The following is a 23,226-nucleotide window of genomic DNA, read 5'->3' as shown; positions in this document are numbered from 1 at the left end:
ACAGTAATCCAGTTTTTCATGTACTGGTGGTGTCTTCTCTGTCTGCATGCCTGGAAAGCAAAGAAATTGCTCAACTTTCCAACTAAACACCAAGCTGAGCAAATCGGTCCGACACAGAAGGAAGACGGACTTGGCAGGGCGGCGGACACAAAAAAATATAAAAAAAATGTTTTGATGAACCACTTTTTAAAGAGTAAGCGTTAGACCATTTGGTCCACTTTACAACATAGTGTCCTGGCTACCACAGGGTTCAATATGATGCCTTCTCTGATTTACCAACATCACATTGTGTCTTCTCAGTCAATGGGTTTGTGTTTTGTGGTACATTCTCTCTGACAGAGATGTTTCAACATACAGTAACAAAAATATAAACCCAATATGTAAAGTGTTGGTCCTATATTTTATGAGCTGAAATAAAAGATCCCAGTAATTGTCCATATGCACAAAAAGCTTATTGCTGTAAAGTTTTATGCACATATTTGTTTAAATCCCTGTTAGTGAGCATTTTGTCCTTCACCAAGATAATCCATCCACTTGACAGGTGTGGCATATCAAGAAGCTGATTAAACAGCATGATCATTACACAGGTGCAACTTGTGCTGGGGACAATAAAAGGCCACCCAATGCCACAGATGTCTCAAGTTTTGAGGGAGCGTATATTTGGCATGCTGACTACAGCACTATCCAACAGACCTGTTGCCAGAGAATGAAATGTTAATTTCTCTACCATAAGCCTCCTCCAACGTCATTTTAGAGAATTTGGCAGTACGTCCCACCGGCCTCACAACTGCAGACACGTGTGACCACGCCAGCCCAGGACCTTTACATTCAGCTTCTACACCTGTGGGATCATCTGAGGGGAAGAGGGGGTGCTGAGGAGAATTTATGTCTGTAATAAAGCCCTTCTGTGGGTGTCTCGCCTGCTCGCACTCCCCCTCTGGCGCTCGAGGGTTCCAGGCTGCCCTTCATTATGCATAACTGTCACCGTCATTACTCACAGCTGTGCAATATTGGACTCACCTGGACTCTATTACTTTGTTGATTACCCCCTGTATATCTGTCTGCTCCTCAGTTTGTTCCCTGTGTCAGCATTGATGTCTTTATTTTTCCCCTGTCCGGACGCTGTTCCTGTTCTGTTTCATGTCTGTTTATTGCTTCTCCGCTCCAGCGTCGATCCTCACAGTGGGGAAAAACTCATTCTGATTGGCTGGGCCTGGCTCTCAAGTAGGTGGGCCTATGCCCACCAATAGCTGCGCCTCTGCCCATTCATGTGAAATCCATAGATTAGGGCCTAATTTATTTACATTGACTGATTTCCTTTTATGAACTGTAACTCAGTAAAATCAATAGCCTTTCCTTGTTTTCCCATGTCCTCTTCTTACCACCATCCTTCACTGGCTACTACAGTGCCTTGCAAAAGTATTCATCCCCCTTGGTGTTTTTCCTATTTTGTTGCATTACAACCTGTAATTTAAATGGGTTTTTATTTGGATTTCATGTAATGGACAGACACAAAATAGTCCAAATTGGTGAAGAAAATGAAAAAAAATTACTTGTTTCAAATTCTAAAAAATAAAAAACGGTAGAGTGGTGCGTGCATAAGGTGAATGCACCAATTTGTAAGTCGCTCTGAATAAGAGCGTCTGCTAAATGACTTAAATGTAAATGTAAAAATGTAAATGTATTCACCCCCTTTGCTATGAAGTCCCTAAATAAGATCCGGTGCAACCAATTACCTTCAGAAGTCACATAATTAGTAAGGCCCCAGAGTCTGCAACACCAGTAAGCAAGGGCCACCACCAAGCAAGCAGCACCATGAAGACCAAGGAGCTCTCCAAACAGGTCAGGTACAAAGTTGTGGTTATAAAAAATATCAGAAACTTTGAACATCCCATGGAGCACCATTAAATCCATTATTATAAAATGGAAAGAATATGGCACCACAACAAACCTGCCAAGAGAGGGCCGCCCACCAAAACTCACGGACCAGGCAAGGAGGGCATTAATCAGAGAGGCAACAAAGAGACCAAAGATAACCCTGAAGGAGCTGCAAAGCTCCACAGAGGAGATTGGATTATCTGTCCATAGGACCACTTTAAGCCGTACACTCCACAGAGCTGGGCTTTACGGAAGTGGCCAGAAAAAAGCCATTGCTTAAAGAAAAAAATAAGCAAACACGTTTGGTGTTTGCCAAAAGGCATGTGGGAGACTCCCCAAACATATGGAAAAAGGTACTCTGGTCAGATGAGACTAAAATTGAGCTTTATGGCCATCAAGGAAAATGCTATGTCTGGTGCAAACCCAACACCTCTCATCACCCCGAGAACCCCATCCCCACAGTGAAGCATGGTGGTGGCAACATCATGCTGTGGGGATGTTTTTCATTGTCAGGAACTGGGAAACTGGTCAGAATTGAAGGAATGATAGATGGAGCTAAATACAGGGAAATTCTTGAGGGAAACCTGTTTCAGTCTTCCAGAGATTTGAGACTGGGATGGAGGTTCACCTTCCAGCAGGACAATGACCCTAAGATACTGCTAAAGCAACACTCGAGTGGTTTAAGGGGAAACATGTACATGTCTTGGAATGGTCCAGTCAAAGCCCAGACCTCAGTCCAATTGAGAATCTGTGGTATGACTTAAAGATTGCTGTACACCAGCGGAAGCTGGAGCAGTTTTGCCTTGAAGAATGGGCCAAAATCCCAGTGGCTAGATGTGCCAAGCTTATAGAGTCATACCTCAAGATACTTGCAGCTGTAATTACTGCAAAGGTGGCTCTACAAAGTATTGACTTTAGGGTGGGGGGGGGGTGGGTGAATAGTTATGCACGCTCAAGTCTTATTTCTTGTTTGTTTCACAATAAAAAATATTTTGCATCTTCAAAGTGGTAGGCATGTTGTGTAAATCAAATGATACAAAAATGTATTTTAATTCCAGGTTGTAAGGCAACAAAATAAAAATGCCAAGGGGATGAATACTTTCGCAAGCCACTGTACTCAAAACATTAGAAGAAAGCAAAGAATATTGATGCATTCTTGGATCTTAGATTTGATGATTTCAGATTGAAACATTGAAACAACGCTGCAACAAGCACTTGTAAGAAAGGAGCATGTCCTCTCCTCTCTGCCTGGGTAAAGTAGCAGGCTCAGTGCCCCTCAGCAGAGTTCATCAGTGTTCTCCTCTCAGATCCACAAATCAATACAGCTCCACTGATAGCAGGTGTCCTTGCATTGATCTAACTTGCTTGGGCTTTGTCCCTGGACATTATGGAGATGAGAGATAACCTGCTTGGGCTTTGTCCCTGGTCATTATGGAGATGAGAGAATGACCTTTTCCAAAGGTGCCTGGCTGGGTGTAATTGGGTGAGTGTAAAGGACATGGTTTTACAGGACCAGAGTGAAAATGGCCTCTGTGTGAATGTGTTTCTGGCCTCAGCCTCTATTCTCTCCTATAGAGTAGCACAGTATGAGTCATAATACCCATAAAACCGCTAGGTTTATTATATTATGACACCTCCACTGTGGGGCTCTATTAGTTTGTGTACTACCATAACTAATCAATATGAGCTATCCTCTAGCCCTATATTGTCTGACTTTTGTTAAGTCAATATTACATTTCAGACATGCAACTATGAAATTGATGGTTGATACGATATTATCTACCTACTCCTCATATTCTGAGGGAGGGAAGCAGAGCCTGTTCAGACAGGATAACGGACAATTTGATTTGATTTGAGCTCCAAAGACAGAGAGAAATCTAATCAGACGGTCTTATTGTGCATGTTGCCATGCAGAACACACTATTTTGACATCTTTGGTTGGTATTTCTTTTCACACACCACTTGATTGATTTGCTCAAAGCTTGGAAGCTTCCCATCATTTCCTTCTCACTTCCTGTTTGCATGTTGAATCAGTATCTCATGCCGGTGCTGTAAATGGCCTTTTGCTGTATGTGATAAACTGTAACATGTCAAATATGTTCTATGTGCTTCCAAGACAAACAGATGATCATACTTTGACGAAGTAACGCTGGAGAGAAAATGTCTCTGCTATTCTGAAATCTAAAATTGTATTTGAATTATTGCCTCGTGAAACTGCGGTACGGCACTATTGTGTGTGTGAGTCTAGTGCCCTGTTATGCATGCTGTCTGTAGTTCTGCGCTGTGTGGAAAGCTTGGTCTGTGTAATGTAAATGATAACTGGGCTACAGCACAGCATCTCTCTGATTTCTCTGCCCACGTAATTAGAGTAGACTAGCAGCACATCGTTATCGCTGTACCATCTCAAAAGATTCATTATCTGGCCCTGTGTGTGTTATACTTAAGTGGGCGAAACAATCTAGCAGGACACAAATCAAAGACGTTACATTTGAGGCACAGTCAGAGTTTTCCCTTTTCCTCTTCATTCTTACTGGTTTTATATCTCTAGTGCACTTTTAATATGTCCTCCATAATAGGAATGTCATTGGTCAAGATGCTCCACACGATAAGTGTGTGTGCGTGTGTGACTTTGTGGGGTGATTGATAAGGAGGAAAACTGTGCGGTTCAGGAGGAGGTGCGAGAGAGAAACCACTGTCTGAAACAGGGTTTGGAACCGTTCCACTGTTCCGACCAGCAATATAAAGTTCTGAACCGTTTCAAAACATATTTTGTACAGTTTGTCGTTCCTTTCTTTTCCTTTTTAAACTTCTGAAATCATAATTGTTTTACATTTAGCTCTTCATTAATTACTTCACAAATCATGCTGTGTGGATAAAGCAGCTTGCTATGGAGCTATGGCAAGCTATATCTCAGTGAGTTGTTTACATGCGTGATGGAAAGACAAGTGTAGGGCGTGACAGACATTTTGCGGGTAGGGAGAGAGCGAGAGAGGGTGGAGGAGGAGGCTTGGCTTGAAACGCTGGACATCTTGGAATGACATGCATTATCTGAATTAAAGGCGCTGCATGTTCAATCTTCTGCAGAAGTCAGGGCATTCATACATCTTGCGTTTCGCAGAGCAGGGCAGGGCTGTTGTGAAAGAAGTTATCAAGGAAGGGAGTTTGTGTTTATACAGGACCCCTCCCCCCTACTGTCAACCAATCATGTCAATGCGGAGCTATACAGTGCCCTCCCCTTTGTTACAAAATTTGGGCGGCGCACGGCCTCTGCATGCCTCCGGAGGCATCACACCATCCATACGGCGCCTCCCACCACATTTTCAGATAAAGCCTAAATTGGCTTTTAGGCCCACATAATTATACCTACTGAGGAGCAGCTTCTATGGAGGAACTTTAAATGTCTTTGAACTTCAGAGTTGGCTCAACTTTGGACCAGAGAAGCTAGCTAGCTTCACCAGGATTAAAAAAAAAATCTTACCTTTTTTGTAGTTAAAAACCTCTTTGGGCTAGGTGGGATGCTAGCGACCCACCTCGACAACATCCGGTGAAATTGCAGAGCGTGAAATTCAAAATACAAAAATTGTAATATTAAACATTCATGAAAATACAAGTGTCTTACATTGTTTAAAAGCTTAACTTCTTGTTAATCCAACCACGTTGTCAGATTTCAAAAAGGCTTTACCATGCGATTATCTGAGGACAGCGCCCCGCAACACCAATATTAAAACATTTTCCAAACCAGCAGAGGCGTCACAAAAATCTGAAATAGCGATAAAATAAATCCCTTACCTTTGAAGATCTTCCTCTGTTTGCAATCCCATGGGTCCCAGCTACACAACAAATAGTTGTTTTGTTCGATAAAGTCCTTCTTTATATCCCAAAAAAGTCAGTTTATTTGGCGCGTTTGATTCAGTAATCCACCCGTTCAACATGCAGACAAAGGAATCCCAAAAGTTACTGGTAAACTTCGTCCAAACAAGTCAAACAACGTTTCTAATCAATCCTCAGGTACCCTAATATGTAAATAAAATATGTAAATAAACTATACAATTTAAGACGGAATGTAGTATGTTCAATACCGGAGATAAATAGCGAAGTGCGCGCCCTCATCCACCCATGCCACAAGACTACAGTCCAATGAGAGCCACCTTGAAAAACTACAACTACTACCTCATTTTAAAAAAAACAAGCCAGAAACCCTTTCTAAAGACTGTTGACATCTAGTGGAAGCAATAGGAACTGCAATCTTGGAGGAATTCCTTTGAATATCCCATAGACAAGCATTGGAATGGCCTGTGACCTAAAAAAAAAAAAAAATCCTTATGGATTCTCCTCTGCTATATCAGTTCTGTTATACTCACAGACATTATTTTAACAGTTTTAGAAACTTCAGAGTGCTTTCTATCCAATGCTACCAATTATATGCATATCCTAGCTTCTGGGCCTGAGTAACAGGCAGTTTACTTTGGGCACGTCAGTCATCCAAACTTCAGAATACTTTCCCCTAGCCTTAAGAAGTTTTAAAAATCCAATGTGAAATGTGATAACTATAGTATCTCTTACTAGCATTGAAAAGTGAATCCATTAATCTCTAATAAAAGATCTCTCTCCCTATCTTCTGAATCATGCTTGTAACTTCAGGCTAGAGCTATGCTTCGGAGGGGGAGGGGCAGGTAGCCAACATGCACACACTGGCAAAGATTTTCAGCTGGTAGGTAGACGCAGGAAGAAGTTCTGGTCAACAGAGGGAGGGCTTTGCATAGGTGCTTCGTTGCTTTTTTTGTGGGACTGGAAAAAATTGTCCGGAACGTAAAATAACATTATTATTAACCGGTTCCCATGCTTTTAAAATAACAGTTCTGTTCCAGAGCCATATAGATCACTTTCTTTCCCTCTTCTGAAAATCTCGTTATTTTCCGGTTTTCGGTTCTGTTCCCTGAACCGGTTCCAACCTCTGGTCTGAACACATGCCCTGTGTACTACTGTTGATTCAAGAGCGAGAGCACCACTCAGCTTTAAGATTCTCACCCAGGCCCAGACCCAAGCGAGACCCAGGCTACTCAGATTAAAACATCACCATGGTGTTCAATTATTCATGGTACAGTGTAGAGATGATGTAGCCAACTTTCACTCAATGTGTGTGTGTGTGTGTGTGTGTGTGTGTGTGTGTGTGTGTGTGTGTGTGTGTGTGTGTGTGTGTGTGTGTGTGTGTGTGTGTGTGTGTGTGTGTGTGTGTGTGTGTGTGTGTGTGTGTGTGTGTGTGCGCGCATAATGTAGTTTCAAAATAAAATGCAAGAGTATGGGTCTTTTCTTTCAAGAGGAATCTACTGGATTTCTTTCAACTGGATTGGCCATGCTTCCCTAGGAAGGAGTTTTGCTTCCGTGCTTTGTGAAGCCTTGAGCCCAGACCTCATAGCCATGATGTTAAGGTTTCTCAGAACTTTAATCAATGGAGTTTATATTGAATTCATGGTTTATTCAAGATAAGCCAATTTTCTTTTTCTGGTGGTGCCTTTAGAAAACTAAAATGATAAACATCAAAGTACCGCTGAAGTTTATTCCCTTCTCTGTGAATCTCTCTATGTCTCCTGAAGTGTTGGCTTCTGACAAAGGAAAGGAAAAGGGGGAGAGAGGGAGATGTGCAGAGGGTTTATAACAAATACCCTGTGGTTATATAGGTTATTCCATATATATATCTATGGTAATACCATTTGATCCTTACAGTATGCTGTTTGCTATGTCTTTGATAGTACTACTGTAAATTGTTATTGTAGATCTGATTCTGAGACCCTATTATAAGTCAGACATTTGATGTAAAGCCTCAAATACTAATACAATACTATTAGTATTTGAAATGCAGTATTGTTTAAGATGTTTTACTTTAACCAGCAAGGATCTACAATACCTACAATCTCTGTGTGTGTATTTTCAGTCTTCTCTCCCCTGGCAACAGCTTTCACATGTCATTGCCATACTGAGTTTGGATTTTATTTAATACCAGCCAAGGAGTGAATTATTTTACAAAACTCATGCTGCTCCTGTAAGAAGAAATTTGTATATTGTGCTTTTTTTTTTACAAGTCATATAAATATAGTCAGTCAGTTCAGTTCAGTTTGTGGGATGCGTTTGTTGTGTTTCAGATTATTTTGTGCCCAATAGAAATGGTAAATAATGTATTGTGTCATTTCAAATTAGAATATGTTACAGATGCACAAATATCAAACCCCCAAGACATGCTAACCTCTCACCATTACAATAACAGGGGAGGTTAGCATTTTATATCATACCCCCAAGACATGCTAACCTCTCACCATTACAATAACATGGGAGGTTAGAATTTTATATCATACCCCCAAGACATGCTAACCTCTCACCATTACAATAACAGGAGGGGGGATGATATTTATGCCTCTGTAACTTTCTCACTCATCACATATTCAGGATTCAGGATTATCCATAATCATGGTAGCATCCACATTAATGTAGAATGGTTTAGAAACATATTTGGCCTTTTGTGTGCAGCTATGGACAGCTGCCCAATCAGTCATAGCTGGGTAATGTTCTTTAATACGATTAAGTCAGTTGAGTCTGATAGGCTCCATTCTCACCCCAGAGGTGGTTCTCATCGAATCTTCCTTCCAGATGTGGGCAACCTCAGCTGCAGATGGTTTGTACAGCTTGACCAGTTTAAGCAGCTATGTGGTGAAATCACCTGCGTCCTTGGTGGGGTGAGGGAGGTCCTTGGCAATCTCCTTCATCTCGTCTTGTCTTCTGGATGTGGACCTCTGGGTGCCAATCAGCATGACCAGGATCATCAGGAGCTGGTCGAGGTTGTGGATTTGGGAATGTTACCAGGGGTGCCTGGATGAGAAAGGTTATGTCGGGTTCCCCTTTTGGGACAGTTCTTGTTGTTACAGTTGAGGGGGATGGAGAGCAAATCAGACCTCTAGGGCTTGACATTTATGGTGGACTGAGTTCCCTGAGCCCATCAACACCAGACATGGGAGTCAATGTGGGTGGTGTGTAAAACGGATTCTGGCTCCTCATGGGGGGGTTTGTTGGGAACTGGCCCCTCCCTCCAAGTCAATCAGGTTCAGGTCAGGATAGATAGGCGGTTGGACTGTTGGAGCTAGGGCAGGAGTAGGAACGGGAGGCACTGGCTGGGGAGGTGCAGGAGAAACAGGGGTGGAATATGTGGGTGGAAAATCATTGTCGTCATCATCCCTATTTCTTATTTTTCTCTTATCTTCTTCCATCTATCCTTCTTTCTTACTTTCTTGTACCATTATGCCTTTAACCTTCCTATTAGTCCTGTGTTCTGCTTCTCTTTCCCATTTCCTGAAATCATCCCAATCTATCCTATTTGCTTTGCCGTTCTTGGTTGTCTCAAAATCCTGCAACTTCTTCCTACATTCTGCTGATAAGGCTTCACTTAATGCAACTTTAAAGGGAAAATCTGCTACCTTGTCCCTGAGCGGTACCTGTTCCAGAATGTCCCTGCCCCACTTATCCGCCATTACCTCCAGTCAGCAGGTCAGACAGGCAAAGCTCTCCTTTGCTGCTCTTGGCTCCCATTGTGGAAAACTCTGTCTACACACACGCTCAAAAACCAAAATAAACAACAATATTTGATTAGGAACGACTTCCTTTTCTAAGAATTGGTTAATTGTTAGAAAAAAATAGGCACTTGTTCTGAAAAATATGTTTTTGCTTGTCTATGTAACACAGGATTTTGTTCACAATAATGCGCATTTACCCGGGAATACCTCTGTTATAAAACAGGGTTTTCTCCACACACAGTAGAGCCCTCCTTGCACTAAGACATGGTCTTCTTCACACACAATGAAAACTCACACACAGTGAAACTCACACACAGTGAATTCTCCTCTGCACACAGTAGAGTATTCTGTCACAAAGACAATATCTATTTTTTACCGTGCACTTAAGTTGCCCCACCCTTAATTTTATTGTTCGGGATGGCATATCCGTCCACTGACGCTTGCTGGCAGGTCCGAGGCGGGTCCCTTCTGCTCCACTCAGGCGACGTGTGGGCTCCCTGAGCTACGTCTAATGCAGCCCCTGCACGTTGTTAACCTTGGTGTCCCCGGAAACGATCAGCAAACGGAGTTAGCCATCCCATCCTCGTCAGCAAGAATTTTTGTGGAAATTCTAACCAGAAAGGAAGAGACTGTAGATTCTTCAAACAACAACTTTTTATTATAAGATTTGCAAATCTGGAGCAGTGAACAATCCACTCAACAGTGCAGAGTTAAGAGCCCAACGAACAAGAGTTGGGTCTCAGCTTTTATAACCTTTGTCTACGTGGCAGTTTAGCAGGTGTGTGAGATCACGATGGGAACATAGTGTACAAACAAATAAGAACATCAGTTTTATTACTAATTTCTGCTGATAGAGTTGTCGCTGCAGCTCAAGCTAGCCTCTGATCTCTTCAAGTCTCCACACAGCTGTGCCCTTGAAAGATACGAAAATATCAAGATGGACTCAAAAACTGTGGTCACTCTCAGAGGCTCTTTGTCTTTGGCCACGTTACCAAGTTACTTACAAACAAGAGAGGAAAAACACTGGCTTCTTCTTACATGAGAGAAACAGACAGTAGAAATGTACAGGTTCAAGGCTCATACAGCGCATGTGCAGGTTCAAGGCTCATACAGCGCATGTGCATAACAAAGTTTGTCATTTCTACCACCATACTGTCCCAGTACTTTTGGAACTCACTGCATGTGTTCTGTTTGTGTTGTTCCAGGCTCCTATTCTGAGGATGGGATGTCCGTCACACAGAGGGGACAGTCTGAGGGTGGAGGCCCCAGCCCGCACCCCAACACACGGGACACTGACAGAGGGATCCCCCTGGTGACAACTGTCCCTCCCCTGAATGTCCCCAACCATCACACTCTCTACAAGGGCTTCCTCCTTCAGGAGTCCCTCCAAGGACAGCAGCATTTCTTTGAGGACAGTGGGGGTGTGGATACCCACCCCACTATGCCACCCTCAGGTCCCCACTTTGCCAGAGACCCCTCCTCCACTCACACGGTGCCACACAAGGAAGCGCTGGCTTTCTCCGATGTTGCCTCAACCACTACCACTGTGGCAACAGCCACGTCACCGTTGGCAACACAGGGTAGCTCTGTTCCAGGGGGGCGTGTCTCTGTGACTCAGAGAGGGGCGTTGACCAATAGCAGGGGGAGGAGGACAGAGGAAGAAGCTGATGCCATGGATACCCTGACCACTCCTGTCATGCACACCTCTGCCCTCCCTCCCCACTCAAACACCCACAACCTGGCTGCTCCTATGGGTGTCAGGCACTCTGAGGTCCCTTCCCCATCCACCATGACTCCCCCAGCCTTGACCACTCTAGTGGAGAAGGATAAAGGGAAGTCAGCAGAACACAACATGAGCCATGCCAGTGATGGTGTAGCGATGGACACTTCTGCAGTATCTGGTGATGTGGATGATGAGACCACTACGACCACTATAACCACAACCACCATCATCACCTCCAGCCTGCCCAACCCAGGTAATGTAACACAGCCAAGCTATGTAGCTACACACTTCTAATGATCACCTACTCTGAACCAGAGACATACAGTGTACGAATTACTGTCAAATACAACATCCTGCACCACACCCAACACCAGTTTCCATGATTCTGTCTTCATTGTGAAGATACTGTATAATGAACAGTATGCTCAGATTCTCATTATACAGTTCTAGAGATAATCCTGGGCCTTGGTGAGTTGTAAAGTGGCTGAATTTCACTGTCTCCAACACAGCAGCTCTGTGTCTGTCTGTCTGAGACACCACTGTGCTCACACTCTCAATCCTCTCTGTTTGCAGCTCACATATCTAAACAGCCAAGGGGCTTAAATTAATTACAACATCAGTATTCCTGCTCCTCTCACACTCAATCAAGAGCTCCTGAAATGGAGTGGAAACCAGATTGCAAACATGAGATATTGAGACACATTTGTGTTATGGTGGGAGTGAAGGAGAATTTTCAGCCTGGTCTCATAGACTAGATAGATGTAACATAGTAAACGTAAATACAGGACACTCAAATTATTATGACATGTTATGTTTGGTATGGTTACATAAGACAGAAGGGAAGGGAAAGTGTTACCTAAGGCAAAAAACAAAAGGAGGGTGTTTGGTTGGAGTGGAATGCGTTGAAGCATAACATGAACTTCTAGCAACCCAAAGGTTGTGTGTTCAAATCTCATCACTGACAACTTTAACATTTTAGCAAATTAGCAACTTTGCAACTACTTACCATTTTTTAGCTATTTTGCAACTACTTAGCATGTTAGCCAACCCTTCCCCTAACCTTAACCTTTTAACCTAACCCTAACCCTTAAACTATAACCCTAACCCCAGCCGAGCTAACGTTAGCCACCTAGCTAACGTACGCATTAGCCATCTAGCTAACATTTGCCAGGTATTGCAAATTCATAACATTATTGTACGAATTGTAATTAGTAACATGTCATACGTATTGTAATTTGTAACATGTCATACATATTGGATGACGGACATCCACAAATGAATACACACCATAAGAAACATAACATATCATAAACACTGGAGAGAGACAGATTTACGTTTACTATGTTACGTCTATTTCTAAGTCCAGGTTGGAATCTTAGAGTGGAACGCTCCAGACACAGGCTTTGCTTCATTTGTGCTTTACTCACGGGGACCCCTTCACAACTAACGAAGGGCAGGATGGGGAAATCTCCCAATATGTCTGAGACACACAAACATAGGTACACACACACACACACACACACACACACACACCCCCCCCCCCCCGACACACACACACACACACACACACACACACACACACACACACACACACACACACACACACACACACACACACACACACACGTACACACATGCCTATACAAGCACCTACACACGCACCTACATACGAAGCACGCACATACAAGCACACAGTAACTTCCTGTTGTCATCCCTCTCTCTGGAGGAAACTCAGAAAGACAGAAATCAAATAAAGCGGTCGAGCAGAAAGACCTCAAGGCGACCAGAAAATTGTCTGTGGTTATTCCCTCCACCTGATCTGTCCCTCGAGCCACACAACAAAAGAGGATAGAGTGAGAGGGCCTCTGTTGATTCGGGCAGAACATTTGAAAACCTTGAAACACTATTAACGTAGGGGGGCTGGTGTGAGTGAGTAAGAGAATGGGACCAGGGAGGGTTAGTCTTACTTACTTAGGCCAATCGCTCCTTTGGGAGCATAGGCCATCAATGACTCCTCTCCATCAAACTCTGTCTGGGCAGTCTTCTCCAGCTTGCTCCACCCCATGCCAGTTAGTGAAGGGGTGTACCTGGTCTTCAATGTTTTTCCTTCTGTCCTTGCAGTTCCCTGTATCTTCAACCTGACAGCACCAGAGGGCTACATAGAGACGCCCCAGCCGTCCAGCTCTCATTACTACTCCTCTGTGGACTGCACCTACACCGTCACGGTCTACACGGGCTATGGAGTAGAGATACAGGTCAGACCGCCACTCTTATTGCCAGAAGCGTGTTAATTTTGTACATCAACAACAGTGATTGTCTATAAAAAAATATGGTGGATTAAACATAGGAACACACAAGACTGACACACCCTGTCGAGAAATTACATCAGATACCCAAATGCAACATCCAAAATGGCAATTTTTGGATGTTGCATTCAAAATTATGATGATGTCCACTCAGTTCCAAGGTATTTACTGTTATTGTGCAGCGACTGACCTTAGGAAACTGACATCTACCTCCACCTGAAGCCCCTCATCCACATGATTACTTCTCCAACTCAGCTTCTTGCTCTCAAAAAATATATAATAGCCATTACCCCACTGACCTTCCAGATGCTTGATCTAATATATTTTGGATGAAATTAATATGTACCGCAAATCATTCTCAATGATGCATCCCAGCTGCTTCATGTCTTCTGCGAAAGAACAGAAAATGAGGAGGAGGAGGAGGATGGAGAGAGGTGAACGTTCTTCCTCTCCACTGTTCTTCCTATCATTGCCTGCCTGCGCTTGCTAACACCCGGGACAGCAGCACATGTATACCCTGAGTGTACATAAAATTTGTGTAAAAAACATTCCTAATATTACATTTCACCCCGTTTTGCCCTCAGAACAGCCTCAATTATTTGGGGTATGGACTCTACAAGGTGTCTAAAACATTCCACAGGGATGCTGGCCCATGTTGACTCCAATGCTTCCCACAGTTGTGCCAAGTTGTCTGGATGTCCTTTGGGTGTTGGACCATTCTTGATAGACAAGGGAAAACTGTTGAGTGTGGAAAACCCAGCAGCGTTGCAGTTCTTGACACACTAAAATCGGTGCGCCTGGTACCTACTACCATACCCTGTTCAAAGGCACTTAAATCTTTTGTCTTGGCGATTCACCCTCTGAATGGCACACATACACAATCCATGTCTCAATTGTCTTAAGGCTTAAAAATCCTTCTTTAACCTGTCTCCTCCCCTTCATCTACACTGATTGAAGTGGATTCAACAAGTGGCATCAATAAGGGATCATATTTTTCACCTTGATTCACCTGGCCAGTCTATGTCATGGAAAGAGCAGGTGTTCCTAATGATTTGTATACGTAATGCCACTCAGTATACGTCTCTTCTCGTCTTGAATTATTCAATGTGACTTAGATGTAAGGAAGCTTCTTCTCTTAATTAATTACTTATGGATTATGTGTCCAGTCTTTTTGCTTGTTTACGGGACTCTTTTAATGCCTTCCTGTTAAAATGTCTCCACAACTCCTCTTAACTTCGTTAAAGATACCTTACCCTCAGGTTGATTGACTAAATAATGTGGCATTCAGACAATGTGTGGATCACCCCTCTACGCCTCCCCTACGCCCCTCTACGCCCCCCTACGCCCCTCTACGCCCCCCCCCTACGCCCCTCTACGCCCCCCCTACGCCCCTCTACGCCCCCCTACGCCCCTCTACGCCCCCCCCCTACGCCCCTCTACGCCCCCCCTACGCCCCTCTACGCCCCCCCCACGCCCTCTACGCCCCCCCTACGCCCCTCTACGCCCCCTCTACACCCCCCCTACGCCCCAACTACGCCCCACCACGCCCCTCTACACCTCCCCTACGCCCCTCTACGCCCCCCTACGCCCCTCTACGCCCCCCCCCTACGCCCCTCTACGCCCCCCCTACGCCCCTCTACGCCCCCCCCACACCTTCTACGCCCCCCCTACGCCCCAACTACGCCCCACCACGCCCCTCTACACCTCCCCTACGCCCCTCTACGCCCCCCCTACGCCCCTCTACGCCTCCCCTACGCACCTCTACGCCCATCTACGCCTCCCTTACGCCCCTCTACAACCCTCTACACCCCTCTACACCCCTTTACACCCCACTACACTCAGTCTACACCCCTCTACACCCCTTTCACCCCTCTACACTTCAGGTGGTGTCATCCTGTTTCTAAAAGACTGGGTTGATAATTCCTTTTATCTGGAAATCTTTTGGATTAATCTACTTCAAAAGACTTCTCTAGACCAGGGGGCTTTGTAGAATGTGGGTCTTAACAACTCCAGGTTATCATCCATTTTAGCATAAGATGGATTTAAATGGTTGCCTTGATGTAGGCCTTAGAAGATAAAGACTGATGTGGACTATTCCTTGGGCAGCATTTGTTTATTTGCCCTGCTTTGAGGTCTACGGCCCACACCTGCCTAGTGCACTGCTCCATCAGACCATAGGGTCCCCAGTATTTACTGCTCCGGCCCTGCCTCAGGGCGGAGGAAGGGAGGGATGGAGAGAGACATTTGCTTGAAAAGTGTTTCTAGCTCTCAAACTCCCCAAGTCTATATAGTATACAGTACCACCCTCACAACTCCAGACAAAGGCAAGACCCATCAGGTTTACCATGTGCCGTTATATACAGCATGTTTAAGCTGCAGTCTGCGAGGAGGAGTGGGAGTTGGTTGAAAGTCAGAGACCCTCTGTTAACCACCCAACAGTGTTGTCTTGTGAAAGTATGATAGTCAGGATTGATTCACTTTCCGCTGTAGTGCCACATGCCTGTGTCAGTTCATAGATCAGTACACTGCAGGCCAAGCTAAAACATGTCCAGCCCAGTAGTTCTGTCCACTCCAGAAGTGTGCAGGTGGTGGGAGAGGACCTTTAAGCAGCTCACTGAAGCCATGGTGGGTAGTACTGAAGAGTATCGACTGATGGGTCAATATTCCCAACTACTCTGGCTTAAGTGGACCTCGGCACAGTTCAATAAAGTACAGTTCTATCTGCAGAGTCTGTCTGGGTTGATGGCAGAGATTGATTGGGATGCATTGGTCACTGCTTGGACAATTTAATAAAGGGTGGCGAGGTCTGTCAATTCAATATCCGGTAAGAAGTGTCACCCTGATACTTTTTGGAGGACTGAGGAAGAGTCCTTCACTAAAGAGTGACTGTCTGGGATGATATGACATATTTAAATACATGGAAATATTGACATCTTGATATACTTTACAACTAGGGCTACAACAAAATTGCTCGAAAATATATACGTTCAAACACATTTGTTTCTCCATTTTCTCTCTGTGAGTCGAGGATTTGTTTCTCTCATATGCAAATAATTCTCCATTGTGCACACACTTCGTAGTGAAATGACATACGTGCACCACAGACTGCAGAAGATGACATAAACCTGGGAGCGGAGGATAATTGATGAATCAACCTCAGCCATGAGCCACACACAACTGGAACATGTAGATCCTTATTACCATAAATATGATGTGTGTCCTGCACCTTTGACAATTTTTTTAGGTTATCGTGTGTCAGAGGGGAAGAGGAGGCATGCAGCGTTCAGTCGCCTGACTGTTCAGTCGCTCCCTCCTTGACTGAACACCAGTAGAGTTCAGGCTCTAGCCTACAGGGCTTTAGCTGTTCTTAGCCAGACGCACTGACTCCCAGTACGCTAAAGCACACGGCTCAGACCTTTTACTGCTGGAGGGACAAGAATCAATACCCTGGCCCAATCCACTCTCATCTCCTGATAGATAGTCCACAACTCAATCATAACTAGGGAACTGGAGGTAAGTAAAAACAAGGGCCTGTTAATGACCTGTCATTGTCTGTGGGAGAGAGCAGTATCTTCAGCACTGAGAGCTCACCAGTAATATGTACTGTACAATAACCCAGTCTTAGGAGTAGCATGTGTGCTGTGTGTCAAACCAATATCTCTATCCCTGAAATTTCCGCTCCCTAATGGCTCTGGTGTTTCAGCTCAGGCAGAAGAAGCTGTCAAACAGCTGCCTCCACACCTCCACATCCTATAAAACATCATTTCTACTTCTATCCAGCTTTTGGGGAAGCTGGTGTTACAGAGGCCTCTCCTCTCCTCCCCTCGCTTCTCCCCTCCTCTCTCTGGACCAGGCCTCTCCTCTCCTCCCCTCGCTTCTCCCTTCCTCTCTCTGGACCAGGCCTCTCCTCTCCTCCCCTCGCCTCTTCCCTCCTCTCTCTGGACCAGGCCCCTTGTGTTTTTCCTTTGTCACAGTGTATGTTTTCCTCCTGTTGTGGGCTGATTGATGCCTGTTAGGAACCATGGAGGGGCCACAGAGGAGCTGGGAGAAGTGCAATTAGCAGATTCCACATGGGCTCTGTGAATTCAACACTGGGGGAAAGAGAAACAAGGAGATGCACTTAGTGGCAGTGAGAGAGCCCAGCTCTCAGTGATCTCACTGTGCTTGTTTGTCTTGTCAGCACTACTGAGCACCGGTACATTGCACCACCTGGGTGACGGTGTGAATAACTCGCTGTGACTACATTGACTGTTGTTCTCTCACTGCTCTTTCCTCACTGAGACAAGCGGGGATGTGAATCACAATCTATAGTCTGTTTCAGCCCAACAGCAGCCCAGATACTTAAAAAGTCTCTCAGACACCCGGTTTGTGAATGTGGCCTTTCCAGCTAAGCCAACAAAGGTCCTTACAAGACTGTAATGTCCTCTGACTCAGAGTGAAGTGCTGTTTTTTTTCAGCGTTATTTATTTCTATCCCTAACACTTTACTCAGCGGGACAAGTGGCAGTGATGGCAGCCATGTTAGTTCACATACTGAGTTGCCGCTCATTTTGTGATATGCACCTGCTGTCTCCAGGCAGACACTGACAGGATCAGGCAGTAGATGAGATGACTGACCGGTGACTGCTCCCACATGGTGACACTCACGACACCACAGCCACTCTCTGGAAGTGGCTATAGTCACAGTCACACCTGCTGCCACACAGGCCAATCTCCAGTGCCATGGCTGATAGTCAGAGAGTCTAAGAGAGAGTGTGAAATGAAGGAAAGAAGAGAGGGAGGGAAAGTCCATTACTCATCTCTCCTTCTGCACTCTGTTTGCCTCTTTTGTACTTTGCTATTGTTGGGAGAGGATTTGAAGTTCACCAATGTGACTGAGGCAGGGCTTTTAGATGTGGAGAGTGCAGTACAGCACTTTAGAATCTTTTCTGGTGTTTTTTTTTAAGATTTGTCCTGGTCAAGGAGTCAGTGTTGGTAGGTATCTTCAGCCTGCTCACCTGTCTTGGATTCAGTCTGCTGTAAGTCTGTAGGCTGTAAGGCAGCTCCCCTCACTCTCTTCTCCCTACCTCTCCCACGTCACCTTGTTGGAGACTTAACAGACAATTTTCAGAGAGGACATAACGACAAAGGGACAGAGTCGATGAATTAAGAGATCAGAAAGGGATTCAAGAGGTCTTCTGAGATTTAGAGACAGAACAAGGAGGACATAGAGAAAGAAAGGAAATAAATAAGGGAGGGAGAGAGAAAGAAGAAGAATTGGGAAGCAGAGTTGGCTTCCAGAGTGTTTCAGTTGGATGACTAACAGGATCAATATAACACAATGTTAATAAATACTGCCGTAGGCTCCTTCCTCTCTATTAGGATTTGTTCTAATGTTCGATCAGAATGTTGTCCTCTTAATTCAGCTCATTTGGACAATGAGATCTGGATACAGCAGCTATTAACATCAGTAAAACAGGCCAACAATGAGAATAAGTGGACAGCTAATGCTTTTCTGATGCTCTACTCTCCACCTTCGAAATAATAGTGTAGAGGAGATACAGATTTACCACTACAGTACATAAACTGCATACAGAAAAAGCAACTTTCAATTAAAAGTTTCTGTGTGGAACAGAGGTGGATTAATGGACATCTACTACATGAAACAACATTTGCCACTGAAATGCTGTCACACTGAATATAAAGTATTCCATATTTATTAGGTACACCTGCTCTTTCCATGACCAGGTGAATCAAGGTGAAAGATATGATCCCTTATTGATGGCACCTGTTAAATCCATTTCAATCAGTTAAGATGAAGGGTAGGAGAGCGGTTAAATAAGGATTTTTAAGACTTAAGACAATTGAGACATGGATTGTGTATGTGTGTCATTCAGAGGGTGAATCGCCAAGACAAAATATTTAAGTGCCTTTGAACAGGATATGGTAGTAGGTACCAGGCGCACCGGTTTTAGTGGGTCAAGAACTGCAACGCTGCTGGGTTTTCCATAAGCAACAGTTTTCCCTTGTCTATCAAGAATTGTCCACCACCCAAAGGACATGCAGACAACTTGGCACAACTGTGGGAAGCATTGGAGTCAACATGGGCCAGCATCCCTGTGGAATGCTTTCAAGACCTTGTAGAGTCTATGCCTCAATGAACTGAGGCTGTTCTGAGGGCAAAACGGGGTGCAACTCAATATTAAGAAGGTGTTCTTAATGTTTGGTATACTCAGTTTATTATGATAGGCCTCTCACAGCATGGCTACAAATGATTTCCATTCACTCCATATAACCTAACTCTTATTTTCACGTTGTTGCTGGCCTTTCCTTGCCCTACGACTTTTTGTCCCTTGTCTATAATTTCCCTGCTTAATTCAGGCGTGCTGCATAAAACCAATTTTCCGACAGGCGTGTAGGAATTGTGGTGATAATGAGATCGAAACGGCTGAGGTGAATGTTAAAATGAGATAAGTGCAGACGCGGAAAGCATGTGAATGTTCCATCTCTTAGGAGGATGAGTGAAGCTTAGCCTGTGGGTTTTTTACCCTCGTTGCTCTTATACTCTCTGTGGGATGAGAAAGCTAGCTGATAGGATACATTCAGTCGGAGTTGTCTGAGCCTGGACCTGAGTCTTTCGAGGCCACTGGATTTTTCCCCCGAAATGTTCCATACGCAAAAAAAACCAGCTTATTTCTCTCAGATTTTGTGCACAAACATGTTATTTCATCCCTGTTGGTGAGCATTTCTCATTTGCCAAGATAATCTATCCACTTGACAGGTGTGGCATATCAAGAAGCAATTAAACAGCATGATCATTACACAGATGCACCTTGTGCTGGGGAAAATAAAAGATAACTCTAAAATGTCCAGTTTTGTCACACAACACAATGCCACAGATGTCTCAAGTTTTGAGGGAGTATGTAAATTGGCATGCTGACTGCAGGAATGTCAACCAGAGCTGTTGCCAGAGAATGAAATGTTAATTTCTCTACCATAAGCCGCCTACACTGTTGTTTTAGAGAATTTGGCAGTACGTCCAACCGGCCTCACAACCACAGACTACATGTAACCATGCCAGCCCAGGACCCCCACCTCCGGCTTCTTCACCTGTGGGATCATCTGAAACTGAGGAGTATTTCTGTCTGTAATAAAGCCCTTTTGTGGGGGTAAACTCATTCTGATTGGCTGGGCCTTGCTCCTCAGTGGCCCTGCCCAGTCATGTGAAATCCATAGATTACGGAGCTAATGAATTTATTTCAGTTGACAGATTTTTTTATATGAACTGTAAATTAGCAAAATAGCTGAAATTGTTGCATGTTGTGTAATTTTTTTGGTTCAGTATAGTTTGGTCCCTGCTGTCCAGTTTGCTTCCACATACTGTAATCTCTTCTCTCTGGAGACAACTACTCAGCTCTTCACCTTCAGCCGACCTTGGCTCAGCAGGAACAACCTCAACAGATCTGCATTCAACCAGCCCCTCGAACCAGGATTACACAGGCGATCAAATAGAAACAGGCGATCAAATAGAAACAGGCTTTAAGGAAGAAAGACTCAGCTCAGGGTGACACTGTGTTCAATTTCCTCTGGAAGAGCTTAACTAATCACTGCTTCTCTCTTACCATTGAGTGGCCTCAGGTCTCATGTAATAGCAACTGTTGTCTGTGACAGCCTTGCCAGACCATTTCAAGGACAGGCATATGAATGCACACAGGAAATCACACAAAGTCTCCCTTTTTCAGTGTGTATGCCAGGATTTGTACCTTGTGATTTACACAAATCTTAGTTTTTTTTTGTGTATGGTATTATGTGTGTTGTGTGGTCTGTATGTTGTGTAGCAGTGTGTGTTGTGTCCAGTGTTGGACCAGGTGTCACTGTGTCAGGTGGCCCAGACAGAAATACCTCAATATTAACCAGCAGAACCATGACTCTCCATGGCCCTGACTGTCTTTTTATCTCCCCACCCTTCCCATCTCCTCCTCCCTCTCTTCTCTTCTCTTCTCTCTCCTCTCCTCATGGCCCAGTTCTCCTGTCTGGAACAGATGTTAGTGCTGGTGCTCTATCACTTCCCTACCCCCTACTTAATCATTGTCTATAATTAGCTAGCAGCCCACATACTCTAGTACCCTCACAGACACTCACACACGTACCCTCACAGACACTCACACAACGTGGGACCATTTGAAGGAGGGAACGGAGATACCTAATTAGAGGAGCTTTCTCCTTTATTCTCTTTCTTTTATTCCTCCCTCCTCCCTCTGTTCCTTCTTACCTCTGTAGAGATAGAAGGGCAATCTCTGGAGAGGGGGAGTGGTTTGCTGCAGGGAGAGATACAGGAAGCAGAAAGCATACATTTCCCCACATGCTCTCTAAAATCTGATGTTTATTTTATTGGAAAGTGTCACTTGAATTATTTAGAGTTATTTCATTTTCATGTGTTGCTTTTAAATATATAGTAAGCAACCGAGAATGTTGTGATTGGGACATAGTTGTTTACTCTGGGGGAGGAGCCTAATTAATATTGTAGTAATTCGACTTTAAGGGATTATGATGCTTTTAACCTTAACGTGCTGTTGACCTCCTGTTTGCATATCAACAAAACAAACCATGTCCGTGTTGTCAGACAGACGTGTGCTGATCCAGGGATTAGATCAGTGTTAGGTAGACAGTCGGGACTATTATCCCAACAGTATTCTGGAAGTATTTCATTGGCATGGGGATTTCAGGATAATGTGATTAGGTTGTGATGACCTTTGTTTAATGGGACTTTTATCCAATGCTGTAGCCATGAGTTAATTAAAACTACATCAACTTGTTGTTGTGCATTATTCAGTGCCTTCGGAAAGTATTCAGACCCCTTGACTTTTTCCACATTTTGTTACGTTACAACCTTATTCTAAAATTGATTAAATCGTTTTTTCCCCTCATCAATCTACACACAATACCACATAATTACAAAACTAAAACAGGTTTTATACATTTTTGCAAATGTATAATTTTTTTTTACTGAAATATCACATTTGCATTATTATCCAGACCCTTTACTCAGTACTTTGTTGAAGCACCTTCGGCAGCGACTTCAGCCTTGAGTCTTCTTGGGTATGACGCTACGAGTTTCTTCCATTCTTCTCTGCAGATCCTCTCAAGCTCTGTCAGGTTAGATGGGGAGTGTCACTGCACAGCATTTTCAGGTCTCTCCAGAGATGTTCGATCGGGTTCAAGTCCGGGGCTCTGGCTGGGCCACTCAAGGACATTCAGAGACTTGTCCCGAAGCCACTCCTGCGTTGTCTTGGCTGTGTGCTTAGGGTCGTTGTTAGGTTTAGGTTTCCTCCAGACGTGAAGCTTGGCATTCAGGCCAAAGAGTTCAAACTTGGTTTCATTAGACGAGAGAATCTTGTTTCTCATGGTCCGAGTCCTTTAGGTGTTTTTTGGCAAACTCCAAGCAGGCGATCAGGTGCCTGTCTGGCCACTCTACCATAAAGGCCTGATTGGTGGAGTCCACAGAGGAACTCTGTAGCTCTGTCAGAGTGACCATCGGTTTCTTAGTCACCTCCCTGACCAAGGCCCTTCTCCCCCGATTGCTCAGTTTGGCCGGGCGGCCAATCCTGTCTCAGAGCTCTACGGACAATTCCTTTGGTTTTTGGTTTTTGCTCGGACATGCACTGTCACTGTGGGACCTTATATAGACAGGTGTGTGCCTTTCCAAATCATGTCCAATCAATTGAATTTACCACAGGTGGACTCCAATCAAGTTGTAGAAACATCTCAAGGATGATCAATGG

At 44.3% G+C, this 23,226-nt stretch overlaps 1 protein-coding gene across 1 annotated transcript in view; it reads left to right on the top strand.

Moving 5' to 3' along the window:
- The window catches only part of LOC106613099 (seizure protein 6 homolog), a 120,430-nt gene that overhangs the window by 56,107 nt on the left and 41,097 nt on the right, over positions 1-23,226 (top strand). Inside the window, exons 2-3 of the mRNA XM_082956382.1 lie at positions 10,643-11,413; positions 13,282-13,415. Of these exons, the coding sequence (XP_082812508.1) occupies positions 10,643-11,413; positions 13,282-13,415 (905 nt within the window). The remainder of the gene's footprint in view (positions 1-10,642; positions 11,414-13,281; positions 13,416-23,226) is intronic.

Source organism: Salmo salar, chromosome 09, assembly GCF_965601325.2.
Source record: "Salmo salar chromosome 09, fSalSal1, whole genome shotgun sequence".
Taxonomy (NCBI): domain Eukaryota; kingdom Metazoa; phylum Chordata; class Actinopteri; order Salmoniformes; family Salmonidae; genus Salmo; species Salmo salar.
Note: the sequence above shows the minus strand (reverse complement) of the source record. Positions and strands in the feature narration are given on the sequence as shown.